This window comes from Rhinoderma darwinii, chromosome 9, assembly GCF_050947455.1.
Source record: "Rhinoderma darwinii isolate aRhiDar2 chromosome 9, aRhiDar2.hap1, whole genome shotgun sequence".
In the NCBI taxonomy this organism is placed as follows: Eukaryota; Metazoa; Chordata; class Amphibia; order Anura; family Rhinodermatidae; genus Rhinoderma; species Rhinoderma darwinii.
Window position 1 is genome coordinate 62,372,912 of NC_134695.1, and position 18,376 is coordinate 62,391,287.

The 18,376-nt window shown below is 41.9% G+C and overlaps 1 protein-coding gene across 1 annotated transcript; it reads right to left on the reverse strand.

The window, feature by feature from the left end:
* Positions 1-309: 309 nt before the first annotated feature.
* LOC142660411 (astacin-like metalloendopeptidase) lies at positions 310-15,368 on the reverse strand. Its single transcript, XM_075837028.1, has 13 exons — positions 15,290-15,368; positions 14,819-14,836; positions 12,892-12,945; positions 12,333-12,473; positions 11,006-11,123; positions 9,699-9,877; positions 8,065-8,152; positions 7,516-7,643; positions 4,946-5,046; positions 3,100-3,310; positions 2,825-2,943; positions 1,556-1,778; positions 310-400 (listed from the first exon to the last, which is right to left on the reverse strand). The coding sequence occupies exons 1-13, from the start codon at positions 15,366-15,368 to the stop codon at positions 393-395; spliced, it is 1,467 nt and encodes a 488-aa protein (XP_075693143.1). The 3' UTR covers positions 310-392.
* Between the last annotated feature and the right edge of the window lie 3,008 nt (positions 15,369-18,376).

Genomic DNA, 18,376 nt, shown 5'->3' on the forward strand with positions numbered 1-18,376 from the left:
CGCCAGGACAACTGACAGGCAACAGCGCTGCTGAGTCTAGACCCAGGACCGTCCGAATTGTCACAATTTTTAATTTGGATTTTATTGGGGGGGGGGGGGGGCAATTTTCCACCAGGACCAGGCTGTCCAGTTTTTGGAATAGCTAGGGCTCCTAGATGCTTCCTTCAAAAGGAAAAAAATATGCATTAGAGAGTCTGCCACAGACTAAACCTATGTAATTTATAATTACGAGGGGAAAATGCCATGAGTAATGTAATGGTAAAGGAAAAACAAGCCCATAACAACCCTTGGGAAATCATTCACGTGGTTTTATTAGAAATACAATGACTTGAGCACTTGTCTTCCACCATCCACACAGGCAAATCCATAGATATCAGGTCTCCACTCTTGGCTCAGACCACTAGAAAGAAAAAGCAAACCATAAGTAAAGTTTTAAGGACAAGTAATGGCTCCCTGCTTGCATCTTAACTGCAGCGCTAAGGTCTGTGGTATATCCAAACTTTGGCTACACAAAACATGGCTGCTTTCTTCTAAAAAATAACACCACACCTGTCCATAGGTTATGTCTGGTATTGCAGCTCAGGTGGAATATCTTAAAGGGTAACTAAACGTTCAACAAACTTCAGACATGTCATAGTGACATGTCTGAAGTTTTGATTGGTGGGGGTCCGAGCACTGAGACCCCCACCAATCGCTAAAATTAAGCGGCAGAAGCGCTAGAGTGAGCGATGAGCCGATTCGTTTCTGTTAGTCTTTTTCCGTTAAGCCGATGTAGCGGTGTACGGGCCCATTTTCCCCACCTGCAACGTCTCTGTAAATATTCAGTAACCTCCTTAGTTAGTAAAAAGTTTCTCCTCAGCAGCACAGTAAGTAAAGACATAAAAGGAGAGGGAAGGGGAGGAAGGAGGTGCAGCTGCAATCTGTCTAATTCAGCCTGTATGTGAGACTCCTGCTGTGAGAGGGGAGCAGCGCAGAAGTGTGGGAGACAACTTGTTGGTCAGAGCAAGCAGTGTTCAGTCTCTGCACCCGAAAAAGTCTGACCGCCCAGCAGAGTTAGAGAGAAAGTGAAAGATCCCAAATAAGTAAGTTAGATATAACATTTCTGGCTGCACTACATTCAGTGGATTTCCCAAACAAGTAATACAGCTAAAAAGGCAAATTTAGCTCTGCTACATCGGTCACTGTATACAGTATATTCTTCCTGTATTGTGACACTTGTGATATGTTATTCTAAGGGCTCATGCACATGACCGTTGTTTTCTTCAGTGTCCTATTAATTTTTTTTACGGATAGCACACTGAACCATTCATTCCTATGGGGTCCATGCACACATCCGTTTTTTTTTTATGGATCCGTGTGTCCATCCCGCAATTGATAAACCAGGTCCTATTTTTGTTTGTATTTGCGGTTTGTCCCACCCATTCCAGTGTATGGGTCTGCAAAAAAAAAAAAAAAGGGACAGCACACAGAAGCCACTAGGATCCGTGTTTTGCGTTCCTCAAAATGGAAACGGTCGTGCACATGATGCCTTAGCCCCAGGGTATATCAGACTTACCCCAAGTGTACTTGACCTGGAACCCAGTGCTCTGCACTGATCTATCAGTATGAAACTCTAGCAGCACCCAGTTCCCGGCAGACACTAGTGTTGGCATCTTGTTGGATCCACAAAACTTTGCCGACACTGAGGTGTTAATGTGAGAGCCGTGCCGGATGGAGAGGTAATCATAGATACATTTACGGGACAGCTCCAGGGCAAAAGAGGTGAAGCTGAGCTGCACCTAAAGGGGGGATATAAAGTTATTAAAATTTATACAAAGTACAAGTGCAAAAAATTGTTAAAAGAGCAAAGTACACAATCATATGTGCTTTATATTTTGTATTTAAAGGTGAATTATTCATATTTCCTGTTTTACCAGAAAATTTAAAGGGAAACTCCAGCAGACAAATTAAAATCATTGCCACCACCCCTTAATATAGCTAACAATATAACAATGTTCTTCTATTCTTCCCGTCCCATTCCACCCCTAACTTGCTTTTTAAAAGAGAGTAATCCAGGTTCTGTCCGCCATCTCAATTGTCTAAATTACTACAGGCAGTAGCTCTGGTAACTATGTGCCATGATGTCATGAACAGGCAACACGTGGGGAGATGTGGCCAGATGACATCTGTCAGAAGCTATAGTTATGTAGATCATTCCAAATTGTGAGCAATTGACAGCCACAGATGCAAGCCTAAGGTTTAGAAAAATACACAGGAGAGGCCGCAGATTGTGCAGTGTGCAGCAGCATGCATGTCACAGGCAATAAGCAAACTTCAGCCCTTTGCAAGGAAGAGCAGAGATAATGGCTTGGCAGTAGTCTTACATCATCAGTGAACAGGAAGTAGCCTGGAGGAGTTGGGTGACAATAGTAGAATGCACTGGAGTAAGCAGATCTGGAGTTGTCACCCGGGGCATTCCTGGATTGTGGCTATGCAAGCATATTCTGTCAGATATTTTATTAATCAGAAACCGACAAAAGAGACAGCAGTGACATTAGGCATCATGATTACAGGTAAGAATTACAGGTGACTGAGGTTACATTGGGCCCCTCAGACATTAGGGACCGGATTCGACTGCTATCTTTACACCCCCTTCAGGGACCAAATTATATCATAGAGTGTATTAAAAAATGACACTATACCTACTGAACTACAGAAAAGCTGAAGGTGTATACTGTTGATGCAATACAGAAGGGGAGTCCAGCATGAAATACACTGTGTTCCCTTTAAGGACCATTGCTCCAGAAAACCATTTTAATACTTCTGCAGCTCATTTCATTCTCACCTTGTACCCAGGAGGAGCCACGATGGACCATTTACAGTCCGTAGATGGAAAATACTTGGTGGGAAATCCTGGAGACGTCACTCTTCCATTTACAGCTGTGAAAGTTCCACCACAAACCACTTAAGAGATAAAAATAATAATTGAATAAACCGCACACAGAAAACGGTAGACTTTCAATAAGGCCTCATTCATGATCAATATCACATGAATCCGTAATAGGGTGCTCATAGCATACTTTATCTTCTATTGCTACCACAGCTCAGGAAAGGCTCTACCTGTGTGATATGAGGCGGAGAAACTTGTCTTCTCGTTTCTCCAAAATTCCACTAACATTAGGCTTCCGGTGGACACCACTGGTGGAGGATCTCCAGTCCTACATGTTGTATTCAGGAGCACTGGGGACGACTTGCTGGCTCCATCGTAAACTATCATGGAATCCGTGGAGCAGGTTGGAAAAGTATTGAAGGAATGAAACTGCAGAATCACCTAAAAATATGGAAGAAAATCACATTTGATCTATTCTCCCAGGTGTCAATATGATAATCCGATACCAATCTCCTTGCATTTCAATGATTATTTTAAGTTAACCGTATATCAATCTGAGAAGGACTAATACTAATCAGTTGGTATCCTATCTTATATATATTTTAGAAAGTTTGTTTGTTTGAAGCCTGATTTTTTCATTGGTTTAAAATCAGGGAATAGGTATTTTTGATTGGACACGCGTTCCCCAGGTAACGGATTGCACTGACAGGCTCCGCCCCTATTGATGACGTGGCAGCCCATAATTGGCTGCAACGTACATAATTCCTCGCTGAATTGCCAGCACTACGATGTTGGCCACAGCGGCTTTACACAGAGGCAGGACAGTTGTCCTGTCTCGTATAATTGAGGGACTAAAATGCATGGAGAAGAAATGAGCTATTGAGGGACTAAAATGCATGGAGAAGCAATGAGTGATGGAGGGACTAATGGTAAAGATGAGTAGCGAGGAAAAATGATGCCAAATGGGCATGAATCAGAAGTCCCCACCCCTCATCCACCACTTCGTAGTTTAGTCTAGGAGCACTGGCTTAGGACTTTTATTTCCTAAAGGGAATAAAAAAAATTTGATCATGTGATCACAGTGTTAAGGATATTTAATGGTGCTTCCAATAACATTGTGTCCGGTGTCACCAGTATTCCACCCGTACTTACGGACCCGTTTTCTCTGCACTAATCGGCAGCCCCTTCTCTCTATCAGTGCTGGAAAGAGAGAAGGGGCAGCCCTTTCGGGTAGAGTTTCCACACCGATTGAAAGTAAAAGAAGTTCATATGTACCGTTGTCTTGGTGACGCGTCCCTCTTGACATCCAAGCCGACTTCCCTGGATGACGCGGCTGTCCATGTGACCGCTGCAGCCTGTGATTGGCCTGTGATTGGCCGCAGCGGTCACATGGGATGAAACGTTATCCCGGGAGGCCGGACTGGAGGAAGAAGCAGGTAAGTTAACTTTTAATACTCTCTAATTATTATGCGGGTCGTGCTCCCATATAAAGTATGAGAGCACGGTCCGTAAAAAGCAAAAACAGGACATGTTTTATCTTTTGCGGAGCCTTTCTACGGCACGGACACCTTCCTGTAAATATACAGGAAGGTGTCCATGGGCAATAGAAGTGCAGGGGTCCGTAATTACGGATGAATTCTACGGTCGTTTACATGGGGCCTTACAATACATAATTGGGTATTTAAATAGTGAGCTTTTACTCTATCTATACCGTAAGTCAACCTCCCGAGCAACGCCGGGTATAAAAGCTAGTCATACTGTATGATACATAAAAGTCCCATACATATTAAAGGGGTTGTGCCAAGATTGACAAAATATCTAATAAAGGCCCTATTACACAGGCCAAATAATCGAGCAAACGAGCGTTCATATCATTGCCCGGTGTAATCAGGGCACTGATCAGCCGATGAATGAGCAAACACAATTGCAATTGCTCTATGTGAAAGGAGCAAACGAGCGCCGATCAACGAGCCGTCTGGTCGATCGGCGCTCGTTTAATCGGCCCATGTCAGGCGACGTAATAGTACCTATAATGTCTGACCGCTTGAGACCCATGGGGCATTGACCATAAAATACCTTGTTGGCTGGGGTACGAATGAGCCATACACAGTCCGGTCTATTCAGTGATGCAGAATAAAATGTTCCAGAAAGTTCACAGAGAAGAAAACTACACACATCTAAGATAAAAAAAAAAACAAGTAAAGAAAAGATGTAGAGATGATTGTGATATTATAGAAGTCTGGATAAAAGAATAAACGAGGAAATTGTATAAACAGCAATGCCCTAAGTGTCACCGATGAGAATAGCGCTTCTACCTATGTGTAATAGTTTGATATTTATGATGGTCATAGAATGATTACGAGACAGCAAATGACGAGTCGTTTTACTACAATGACATGGGGAACCCTGTTGTATATTATGCACCCATTTCTGTCGATGATGACTAAACGGTTACTGGCCGCCTATCCAGTTCATGGTCCCAGATAAAGGCCCTTTTACACCGGCCAATTATCGGCAAATGAGCGTTCGTAGAAAGCTCGTTACTGATAATTGACCTGTGTAAACCAGGCAACGATCAGCCGATGAACGAGCAAATGCTCGTACATCGGCTGATTGTATGGATTTAAATGTCAAAACTATTATCTTAGTCAGCAGCACATCTCAGTGTGTGAACAAGGGGACGTGCTGCCGACATGATGCAAATGTATGGGGATGAGCGATCGTAGTAACGAGTGCTCGTCCCCATGCTAGCTCCTTGTGACAGGAGCAAACGAGCGCCGATCAACGAGCTGTCTTGCCGATCGGCGCTCGTTTACACGGCCCACGTCGGGCCGTGTAATATCACCTTTAGGCTTCATTCAGACGAGCATAGCTAACCTCGGACGTGAAAAACTGCAGTTTTTCATGTCGGAGGTGCACCCAATTGGGACTCGTTGTCACGGATCCTCCATAGACTAGAGTCTATGGAGGGATGTGCAACACGCAGGAAATAGGACATGTCCTATTTTTTCACAGATCCTTCACACGCTCCGCTGAAACAACGGTCGTGTGAACGGTCCCATTGAAATACATGAGTCCGTGTGAGGACTGTTGTATTAACGGCCGTCACACGGATGATATACAAGCTCGTCTGAATGAGCCCTAAGGCTTAGCAGATACAACATACCCTGGGCCTTTAGGCTAAATTTGGGTGGGGGCTTCCAGTACTGTGTATAGCAAGATAAGTACAAAGGACCATGAATGGATAAGGAGCAAAGCAATGTACATAAATTTAGCAAAACAAACTGATAAGTATAAGGACATAAACAATGTACACTGACCATGAATGGGTAATACAGAAATGCAACTGATAAGCAGAAGGACGCAAACTGATCATGACACCATATGGCCAGACATGGACAAGTAAGAACATATATACATTACACATCAAGGCAAAGTAATGAATCTCTCTTACATCTCATTGCTGTCTAGTAAGAGAATGTAACCCCTTCATATCACATCAATAAGACGCTTTAGTTTGTCAAACAAACCCGTCCTATTACACTATGTCCCCATGATAACACTTACTTATACTTGCCAACTTTTGAGAAGGGACATCAGGGTGATTCTGAGATGTGGAATATAAAGTGGCTTTTTAAAATGAATATATATATTCCCTATTGTAAGTAGATTTAGCAGTATTGCATATTTATTTATATTTAGTGGTTTGGGTGGCATTAGTGTTCGCAGTGTGCTGTCGCCATTTCTTGTGTACTGTATGAATTTGCAGTCACAGGCGTTCTTGCACCTGTATACACGTTTTGTTTCATTTTGTTGGAATGTGCTGTTCAATCTTTTGTTGTGTTTATGTGATTCATATATGTGGGGTTAGTGACTGCCTCCATTTTTTGATCTTGCACTCCTCCCATTCTGCCCTGGGTGATTTTAATTAGTTTGATGCTGGTTCCTACCATCCCCAGATATATATGTAGGCTTAGTCCCAGTTCTGGGTGTATGTGCAGCGTAGGTTCCCACCTTACAGAGGTTGCCTTGTCGTGGCAGGTGGGCTCACACAATTTGATCAAAATGTGCGCTAAGAACCTCCCTATTGTAAAGCAGTAATGCATATTTAATTATATTCAAACCCCTAAATAAATGCAGACACCAGGCCAGACCCTCTAAATACAGACACCAGAACCCCTAAATAAATGCAGACCACAGACCAGAGTTTTCTTAATATAGACCCCCAGACCAGACCGTTTAAGGGTGTGTTCATATCAGCGTCGGGGGTTCTATTGATTGGTTCAGTCAGACCTTTCTGTCGGAGGAACCCATCAACGGAAAGGCAAACGGAAACCATAGCTTCCGTTTTTTATTACCATTGATTTCAATGGTAATGCTTCCGTTACTAATGGTTTCTGTTTGTCTCTGTTCCGTAAGGTTTCCGTTTTTATGGGCGGAAACTATAGCGCAACCAGAGTAGAGCTTTTGTAGGGCTTAAAGCTCTTGGTGCAATATTTGGGGCGCAGCACTCGTTTGAAGTTGAAGAGCCACATTGCAAAGATTCAGTTCCTGGTTCTGTGTCTCTGTAGGGGAGGGGTGGGAAGGGGTAGCTACAAGTGAGAGCAGACTGTTTTACTGTCATCTCACTGTAACCCATTTCTTACCACACTGATAAAGACGATTTATCTTTATGAGGTCCAGGCTGCTCAGTCCGTATCTCTGCCCTATAGGCACAGTGGCATCCGGCTTTGGCATTATTGTGGGTTGTCCGGGGACATTGGTGAAGGCAAATCTAGCCAAATGAAAACAACAAATGAACGTTTTAGTAGGTATTCTTTTATACACAATGGGGGAGATTTATCAAATCTAGTGCAAAGGAGAAGCGAAGAAGTTATTTAAAGCAACCGATCAGATTGCAGCTTTAATTTCTTAAACCGCTTCGGGAAAAATAAGAGCTCGAATCTGATTGGTCAATAGGTACAACGCCTCCATTTTTGCCCTAATTTTAATAAATCTCCACAATGTATTTTTTTGTATAAATCCTTATAACAGAACTATCGCATCGATTTTGCCTTGGTCAGAATCAATTCTCTCAAGGCACAAGGGCCGGTGGGGTCCTCAGGTTGATTCGGAACATATCATGCAAAAATTAACTTTTTTTTTTTTAAGAGTGTTAGTTTCAAATTAACATATATAGTTCAATTGGCACTTACTTTCCATAGTGCATCACAGACGTGTAATCATACTGCAAGGCCAGGTTATTGGATTCTGGTTGGGACTTCTCAAAGTTGCTTGTGTAGGCTGCATATACATAAATTTTTAAGTGTAGTTTTACCTTTGAATAACATTTTACAGTTTATTTATAATCTATATAAAAAATTCAGTAACTTTGAATATGCATTGCATTACTTATCTTGTACTAATCATAAGTTACATCCTGTATTATACTCCAGAGCTGTATTCACAATTCTGCTGTTTGTTACTGGAAACAGTCAATGAACTTGTCAAAACACACCCCTAACAGCTTACAGTAACTGAGCTCCTATAATAATTATTGTTGGATGGACAACATTTATTAAAGGCCAGGATCACACACACAGTTTTTGGAGCCAAATCCAGTAGTGTATCCAAAAAGGTCACATATAAAGAAAGGTAGATAAAACCCTTGGGAACCAGGTGGGATCCACTGTGAAAAAGAGACACCATCCAGGCGCAATACTTCCACGAGTCTAACACGATTTTTGGGAAAAATATAATTTATTGTCTAAAACAAAAGATCATGATAAAATGTACATAAAAAAGAGAGAGGGTCTCTTGAGGTACAATGTGTTTCTGGGAAACAGAACTCCTTTATCAAGTAAACATGAGCCAATGAAGTGACGCTTCATTGTCTCGTGTTTACTTGATAAAGGGGTTCTGTTTTACTTGATGAAGGGGTTCTGTTTCCCCGAAACGCGTTGTACCTCAAGAGACCCTCTCTCTTTTTTTATGTACATTTTATCATGATCTATTGTTTTAGACAATAAATTATATTTTTTCCAAAAAACATGTTAGACTCGTGGAAGTATTTCGCCTGGATGATGTCTCTTTTTGACAGTGGATCCCACCTGGTTCCCATTGTTTTCATCTACCTGCATTTACTCCCGTGTGAGGTTGGCACCTGACGCTCTAGGGATTACGGCACCGGCAGCATCCTTCCTAAACAACCACCGCAATAGTGTTGCATCCATGCACAACCCCTAAAGGTGAGCCTCCGTTTACTATACCTAACAGAGAAAGCCATTGCTAATCTGACGTGCTCACCCTATGTAGCGCCTATTTCTTCTCTCTGTTCTCAACCAGCTTATATACACGCGATATAAAGAAAGGACGTATGAATCTCCTTTCTTTTGTGTTTGGCCAAAAACTGAATCAAAACTGAGTGTGTGATCCTGCCCTAAAGAAGCACTCATTGGACCCTAGGACTTACGCTATCAGAAGTTTGGTTACAGTGTCCTATTGGTTGTCGAAAAAAATCTAAAACGCAGAGTATTTTTGGATCTGTAATTTGCACCCCCCACCTCAATGGCGCATTAGTTGGCCATCTTCTCAGCCAACCTCTTGTCATGGCCCTGAATGTATGGTTGATACTACCCACACTCAAGGGGCCTTAAGTTCAAAAAGTGGTGTAGTCACCCGTAGGAACCAGTTGGTCCTGATGGAGTCTGGTTGTTATGGAGAACTGCTCCAGGTTTTTCACTAGGAAACTATAAAACATTATAAATGTATATATACAGGGGTATCTGTCTGTATCTCTCAGCTAACATTTACATTTAAAGTGTATAGATGAAGATCCTTCCCAAGTTACCGTTAGATATATATGCCCAATTAATGTCCACATAGGTGTCACGGTCACTCCTCGTGTGTTCATGGACAAATCCTAGGACATGATTGAGTTCATGTTGTACAATCCCTTTGGATATACAGCCCGGGTTGAGTAAAGAGAGATCCTGAGGTCCTCCATTCCTGCCCAGATAGGACCAGCATCTGAAGGAGCACCTGTATCGTCAGTGGTCTTTCTGCCTATCTATAGATAGAAAAAATTCTAAAGAGAAATGGAAAGAAATAGAGAGATAAAGAGAGAGAGGGGGGGGGGGGTTATGAGTGATAAAGATGGATGAAAAAGGAAATGTAGAAAGTAGCAAAGGTCTATCCAGCACCTATGAAGTCCCACAAAAATACTACATTATCTGGTGTAATAGCTATTTGTATTCTTCTAAAAATATTCTTTCCATTTTTTGGGAGTCACCCAGACAAGCTGGGCCCTGTTTGTACCCAACTGGCCCACCTGGCGTAGCAGTCTGTCCTTCCGATTAGCTCTTTATGCTGAACTGGGGACCTGTCTTCACATGAATGAGGGAAAGACTATGCGCGGAGCTAGCGTCTGCAGGCCATGGCCCAGTCATCTACACCCTTACAATTAATAAACTATTTCCAGAAAAAAAAGGAGAAGAAAGATGGGAATTCCAAAAAGTTTTCAAAGTTGTCCAACTATTACTGTATATTTTCTACCTTTCCCTGACTCCATTGTTTCGTTTTTTTTCTATAATAACCCCATTGGGCAACTTGTGACCATATGCTCAGCACAAATTTGGAATTGTGTTCAATGGCTCTACTATAAGTACCCCTCCCCCCTACACCTTTTTGATTTACTTCCCGACCTCAACTTCAAGGTGTGAGATTTCAAAAAAGAAGCAAAGGTAGAAGGATCGACCTCATGAAACTGGACAAAAAAAAAAGAACGAATGAGACAGAGAAATGGGAAAACGAACCTATTCACATTGTACATCAACACACAAATAATTTGCGTCATGTTTTATTTGCATACCAAAGCATTACGGTAATCTCGTTTACAGATCCATTTGTTATATTAGTGTCATTTCTATAGGCCAACTAAGTAATAGGAAAATATATGATTACACACTCTTATGTCATTATAAAAATGTATATTAGTTCCCTTGTAAAAATAAACATAGATTGGAAAGTTCCCCTTTCCGAAAAGGTTCACCGCCGTTTTTCAAAAATTTCCATAAATTCCAAAATATCTGACACCTGTGTGAGAGGAGCATGCTCTACAGACCCATAATCCCATAGACCTAAATATAACACACTTACCCATCAACAGAGCGGATCTGGATATAATCTGTCTCTTTTTTCCTCTCCGCAAAACGAATACAAGTTAGAGAAGTATATTCCTGAATGGCTGAATGGATGACTGCAGAGTCAGTGGACGCTAAACGAGGAACATTAGAAAATAGAAAGCTAGAGTTAGGTTTCTATCTATCTATCTATCTATCTATCTATCTATCTATCTATCTATCTATCTATCTATCTATCTATCTATCTATCTATCTATCTATCTATCTATCTATCTATCTATCTATCTCATATCTATCTATCTATCTATCTATCTATCTATCTATCTATCTATCTATCTATCTATCTATCTATCTATCTATCTATCTATCTCATATCTATCTCATTATCTATCATCTATCTATCTATCTATCTATCTATCTATCTATCTATCTATCTATCTATCTATCTATCTATCTATCTATCTATCTATCTATCTATCTATCTATCTATCTATCTCTTATCTATCTATCTATCTATCTATCTATCTATCTATCTATCTATCTATCTATCTATCTATCTATCTATCTATCTATCTATCTATCTATCTATCTATCTATCTATCTATCTAATATCTATCTATCTAATATCTATCTATCTATCTATCTATCTATCTATCTATCTATCTATCTATCTATCTATCTATCTATCTATCTATCTATCTATCTATCTATCTATCTATCTATCTATCTATCTATCTATCCATCCATCCATCTATCTATCTATCTATCTATCTATCTATCTATCTATCTATCTATCTATCCATCTATCCATCTATCCATCTATCCATCTCTCCATCTCTCCATCTATCCATCTATCCATCCATCCATCCATCCATCCATCCATCCATCTATCTATCTTATATAAATCTATCTGTCTATTAATCTGTCTATCCATTATCTATCACATACACTATTTATAGTTTAACAAAAATTCAGTACAATTCTTCAGAATTAACGTGAGCATCCCCACACAGACCCCTTTTTTCACTGGGTCATGCCCAATTTGCCCCTTCCTTTTCATTCAGAAAAAGGGATATTGTAACCCTTGATCTCTCTCCTTTCATGTCTTCTATCATTGTATTGCCAGTGGGCGGGGGGTCCACATGTGTCCACACCCCAATGGGTCAGGGGACCGCATCAACCGAAGCTGGACCTCCCCTTCTCCTCAGGCCCCATAACAGTTGTCTGGGCTACTCCTATGGGGCATACACCCTTGAAGACTAAACATGAGTTGTGACCATTATATGGTCACAGACATCACCAATAATTTACATGACATTGAACTTTATTGGAATTCAGCTTACAGTAATCAGAAGACAATACGTAGGGAACAATGACGACTCCAGAGCTGGATTTTGGCCAGAAGCAGGCTTGACCCGGGCAGCTCAGGGCACTGCGGCTGAGTCGTACAGCTATGTCTCCATGACGGATGAGCTTCTTGCTACCTGTACATTACAAGACAACTCTAAATATAAGTGCAATATAAATAGTCTATCATTACAACTTGGAGATTGCTCCATATGCCTCAAGCTAAGCTATCCAACCAAGCCAAGACCTGCAGTTATGCTTCTCCACTTGTAGGGTGAGCCTCACTAAATACAGGTCATTGTTCTTGTACTAAGTCATACAGGGAAACTATAAAACAGTGAATACTATGTTTGTTTGATATATCCATATCACATAAATCCCATAAAATGGAGATGGTCTAGATCAACCAACCACCTACTCCCTGATTCTGGGGTATAGGTAGATAAACAATGTTTTAAGGCTCTTTTGTTTTCCTTCTCGTCTGAAATTTGTTTTGGACCAATTCTGTCCTTGTAGGATTTGATGGCTCTGGTGTTCATAGTTTATTGTCATTACCTTTGTTCTGTTTAGAAATTTTACTGAAGATATCCTCTTCCATCTCCTCAGCTCCTGCAAAAACAAATATGGCATGCGATCCACATGTGAGACACAATTAAACAGGTTCTTGAAGGTGTGTGGAACAAGCAGTGGTCAGTCAATAACCACCCGTGTGTAGAACAGGTAGAACATGAATATGGTGGACAGCAGAACTTAGATCTATCCATAAAGGTTCTTAAAGAAGCTCTCTAAGATGATGTAGTCATAGGTTTACAGAGCGCATAACTTGCTCTAACATTGTTCCAGGGCCGACTGACCTTTGGGCATTAGGGCATTAGGGCAGTGCCAGAGTCAGAGGTGTAACTTAGCTCCTGGGCTCTTGGGCAAGTTTTATGGCCCACCAACCATTAAGTGCTATTTATAGTACTGCTGTCCTTTAATAGAACAGAGTGGCCATTGGGCCCCCTTAGACACAAGTGCCCAGATGCAATGTGAACCTAGGCACTCCCTATTGTTACATCGCTCAGGCATCCACAACACTCCTAAATGTTTAAAGGGTAACAAAACTTTTAAAAAACTTTTGACATGTCATAGTGACATGTCAGAAGTTTTGATCGGTGATGGGTTAGAGCACTGAGACCCCCAGCGATCGCTAAAACAAAGAGAGCAGAAGCACTCAGTTGAGCGCTGTGCTGCTTTGTTTCTGAGTGAGCAGTATACGGACTCATAGACTTTCCATTGAGCGCATACACCGCTCACTCTGCTTTTCGATTGGTACTTCGTTTTAGCAATCGGTGGAGGTCCCAGTGCTCGGACCCTTACCAATCTAAGCTTCTGAATGGCACTATGATATGTCAAAAGTTTTTAAAAAGTTTGATTAACTTTTAAGTGCAGGTCCTAAAAAAAATGCAAGTGATGCTCAGATGCAGTTTATTAACCAAGTGTGTCATGGCTCAAGTGGTTGGTAAGGGGCCCTTGACCTTTAATGCTCAGGGGCCTAGATCACTCTGAGCCCGTCCCAACTTTCTAGTATACTTCCTGTAAAAATGCAGTTCCTGAGAACAGATCTGGAGGATGTCTTTCATTTTCATCTGTTTTCTATTAAATGGGACCTGTGTCGATACTATTATTTTGACACTTTGACTAGCATAATTGCACGAGCACTATCGCTGGCCTAATTATGTGGGCACTGTATCTGGGACTATTATAAGGACACTATGACCAGCATAATTATGTGGACCCTGTGTCTGGCATTACTGAACATGTATTGGGTAAAGCACTATAACATGGGCACTGTGGCTGTCTTTATTGTATGGGCACAGTGTCAGGCAGTATTTTATGGGTACTGATATAAGTGTTTCAATATTTATCGACTGTATGGCTGATAATGTTATAAGTGTTGTTTGGGCACTGTATGGCAGAATTATTTGGAAACTTGTAACTGTAATATATTTGATATTATTTGGGATATTGCATGCCATTTTTATTCAGCCTTTTTTGGGCTCTATTTGGCACTGTCATTTGTGTACTGTTTAATGGCCCTATTACACCGGCTGATTTTGGCTGATGCAGCGAGCGCCGATCAATGAGACAGCTCGTTGATCGGTGCTCATTTGCTCCTGTCACACGGAGCTATGGATGGGGACGAGCGGTCGTTACTCCGATCGCTCGTCCCCATCCCTTATTATCATGTCGGCAGCGCGTCTCCCTGTTTACACACCAAGATGTGCTGCCGACAACGATAATATATTACTTTTTTAAAACGATAATATCAGCAGATGATCGAGCATTTGCTCGTTCATCTGCTGATCGTTCCTCTGTTTACACAGCGCAATTATCAGGAACGAGCGTTATATGAACGCTCGTCTGCCCGATAATCGGCCAGTGTAAAAGCAGTTTTTTTGGCACATATTTCTCTACATTAGTAAAGTAAAAGATGACTTACCATTTTGGCTGACTCCAACTGAGGTCTGTAAACCATAAAAATGAAATAAACATTACGGAACAACATTCACTTATTACAGGTTTACTGTATTATAAAGTCTAAAAAAAAATTCCCTCAATTCTTCTGGAAGGTCCTATATAGATCCACAGGCCTCATATTTTCTGCCTGTACATAGGATGGAGGGGTCATTCTCCTGTTAAAACAGGTAAAATGTCCCCTTCATACCCGTACAATTACCTATACATTCCCTGGCCATATGTATGTTTAAATATATATTTGCCCCCTCTGTCTCAGCCTCTGAGATCTGAACTCGTGATAAATACCCTGTAAAATATCGGCAATAAATTACTTCTATGCAAATAAACTTCCATACGAGATTATTTCTGAGCCTACAATAGTTGTTAGACCAGGTCCACACAATCTGGTGCTCTTCCTAACTAGCGATCATGATCCATAATGATATATGATCACCATGTCTCACCTGGTAGGGTAACAACAGGCTGGCCCTCAGTAGATAGGATATAATTGTAAGGTATTTTCTGGCCTCCATGTTAGCTTGATACAGCCGTGAGCTTCTCCGGATCCTCTAAAGTCTGTTTTACATTAACCTATTTCGGTAGTTTAACAATAATGCGAGGACAACACATAATAGCAGCCAATGAGCCAGCGTGAGGAGCTTGTGGAGGACACACAAGCAGCCGGCTCATCTTACCCAGGTGCCATATTAGATTCCTCATTTTTGCCTCAGGGTGAAAGAGATGAATTCGGGCCGTAATCAGTAAACCATTAAGCCTAGGATAATGGACGGCTACATGTGTCTATGTCATGTGTGATGGCTTGATATGAAACTTTTATCATGTCATTCCACTGTGGGCAAAATTGCACCGACAAATCAACCTGCCAAAGTGCCCATCAGGGGTTAATATATCTCCATCCTCTCGGTGAGCCCCTATCTCAGCTATCAACAGAGTCAAGATGGAGCCCTATTACAGTGTCCTAAAAGAGTCAGGGGGAGGAGACAATTCTTTTAGCCCCAGGGTTGGCACTACTGGTGTAACTTCAGGCTGCTAGGCCCCAATGCAAAATCAGTAACAGGACCTCTCGCTTACCATGTGCCATTAATAATACTGGTGTTTCTTATGTGGCAGGGGGCTTATGGACCCCTCAGGCACCAGGGCTTGGGTGCGATTGCAGACTTTCCACACCCTATACCTACACCCCTTAGGGGTGCATTTATTAGATCAGGCATTGAAGGGGTTGTCCCAGTAGTTAAAATTATTACCTATCCACAGGAATGTTGATAATTGTCTGATCACTGGGGGTCCAACCACTGGGACCCCCACCGATTTCGAGAATAGGGAACACAAACCCCAGATCCTCCTCACTGCACCTCTCGCAGGAGAGGCTTGTATATAGTGGTGGTCGAGCATGCGTCTGCCCCTTCCATGTAATGTCTATGGGACTGACAGAAACAGCTGAGCGCTGTACCCAGCTATTTCCCTCATTCCCATAGACTTTAAATGGAGCAGCAGCGCACATGCAATTCAATGTCCTCCTCACTACGGTCAAGCAGTGAGGAGGATTTGGGGGTTCAAAACCCCCATTCTTGTGATCGGTAGAAGTCCTAGTAGTGGGGCCCCGAGTGATCGGACAATTATCGCCTATCCTGTGCCTAGATGAGAAATGTCAATTCTGGGTCAAACCACCTTTAAAGCTTCAGGACCCCATTGCAAATTCTGTAACAGGGTCCCCCGGTTATGTTCCATTTATAATACTGCTTATACAACAGAGGGACCCATGTGCGACTGCTACCTCTGCACCGCCTAATGCTACGATGCTGACTGGCACTTTATAGGACATTTAGTAGGCACAATAGCTCCTACTAGCTCAGATTTAATTGCGTATTCCAACTATAGACATTTATGGCAAATTCATAGAATAAATTATAATTGCCAGATTGGTCAGAGTTCCATACTTATTTGGAAAATAGGGTTCCTATGACCCCGGTTGTGTCAATAAAAATTACGGCAACCAAGGAAGGCAGGAGAAAAAGGAGAGAGCAGGTCAAGCATGTGCGCTATTTTCCATATACTAGTCAAGAGAGATACGGGAATAGCCAAGCCAGTGCGCTACAGACACATCATTAATGTTTATGGTCGAAATACCTTATTATTAATATTATTATTATTATTATTATTATTATTATTATTATTATTATTATTAATAATAATATATGAACACATTACTATTATGAATTATGTGCATTAAGTCAACTACGCTGTTGCTTCCGGCAAAACGATGGGTCCGGTGCACAACAGAGACAAACGGAAACCACGAGCATCAATGGTGATGGAAACGGAAACCTCTGGTTTCCGTTCGTGTCAGTTGGTGTCTGTTCAGGGTCCCATTCTGACGGAACGTCAGAACGGGACCCCAACGCAGATGTGAACAGAGCCTAACATTGTTGTCCAGAAGAGCTGGGAAAGATATCTTTTGGACGCTATATCCAATCTTAAGCTGACCATACATTAGTGATTTCAGACGGCCGTTTTCTGAATGACTTGTCGTTCATGGTTGGTCTTAAAGGTCGTTCTGGATGGTAACGCCATAAGTTAAGGCCTTATTACATGGGCCAATGATCGGGCAAACAAGCTTTTATATGAACGCTCGTTCCTAATCATTGCTCTGTGTAATGAGGGCAACGATCAGCCGATGAATGAGCAAACGCTCGTTCATCGGCTGATCTGCTCTTTTATGCAGCAATAAATATTATCGTTGCCGGCAGCACATCTCCCTGTGTAATCATGAAAATGTATGGGGACGAAAGAACGGAGTAACGAGCACTCGTCCCTATACATAAGCAATCATTGCTCCTTGTGAAAGGAGCAAACGAGCGCCGTTCATCGAGCTGTCTCGTTGATCGGCGCTTGTTTACACAACCTGCGTCGGGTCATGAAATAGGACCCTTAGGCCCCATGCACACGACCATAAAAATCGTCCATAATTGAGGACCGCAATTATGGTTTGCAATTAAGGACTGATTCACTTCTATTATTCATGGACACCTTCCAGTTTATTTCCGAGAAGGTGTCAGAGCCTTAGAAGTGTACCGCAAAAGACAGGACATGTCCTATCTTTTGCTTTTATACGGTCCATGCTCCCATCCTTTGTATGGGAGAACGGGCCAAAAATGCGGGAGGCTGTCCGCAGCCGCCGCCGGCCGGCCATGTGCATGGGGCCTTAAACTGACAAATCACTGATCGATCTCTGCCTTGATCTGTGGCCTGGTCCGGACTGCTATTGATAACATACACATCTGTCGTTTGGCTCAAATGACTGTACAAGACTGCACCCGACAACGACCGAAAAAACCCAACACATCAGATCATCTAGACCACAGATATTTCTCTTTTTGGTCAGCGTCTGTTACGCTCATACTTGTCGCAATAAGATGCCAACAATTGGCAGAAGAGGTCTAAATCCTCCTTTTTTTGGTCGACTGAACTATCTAGTCTATGGTCAGCTTTACGTTAGGCTGTGTTCACATCACCGTTGGTT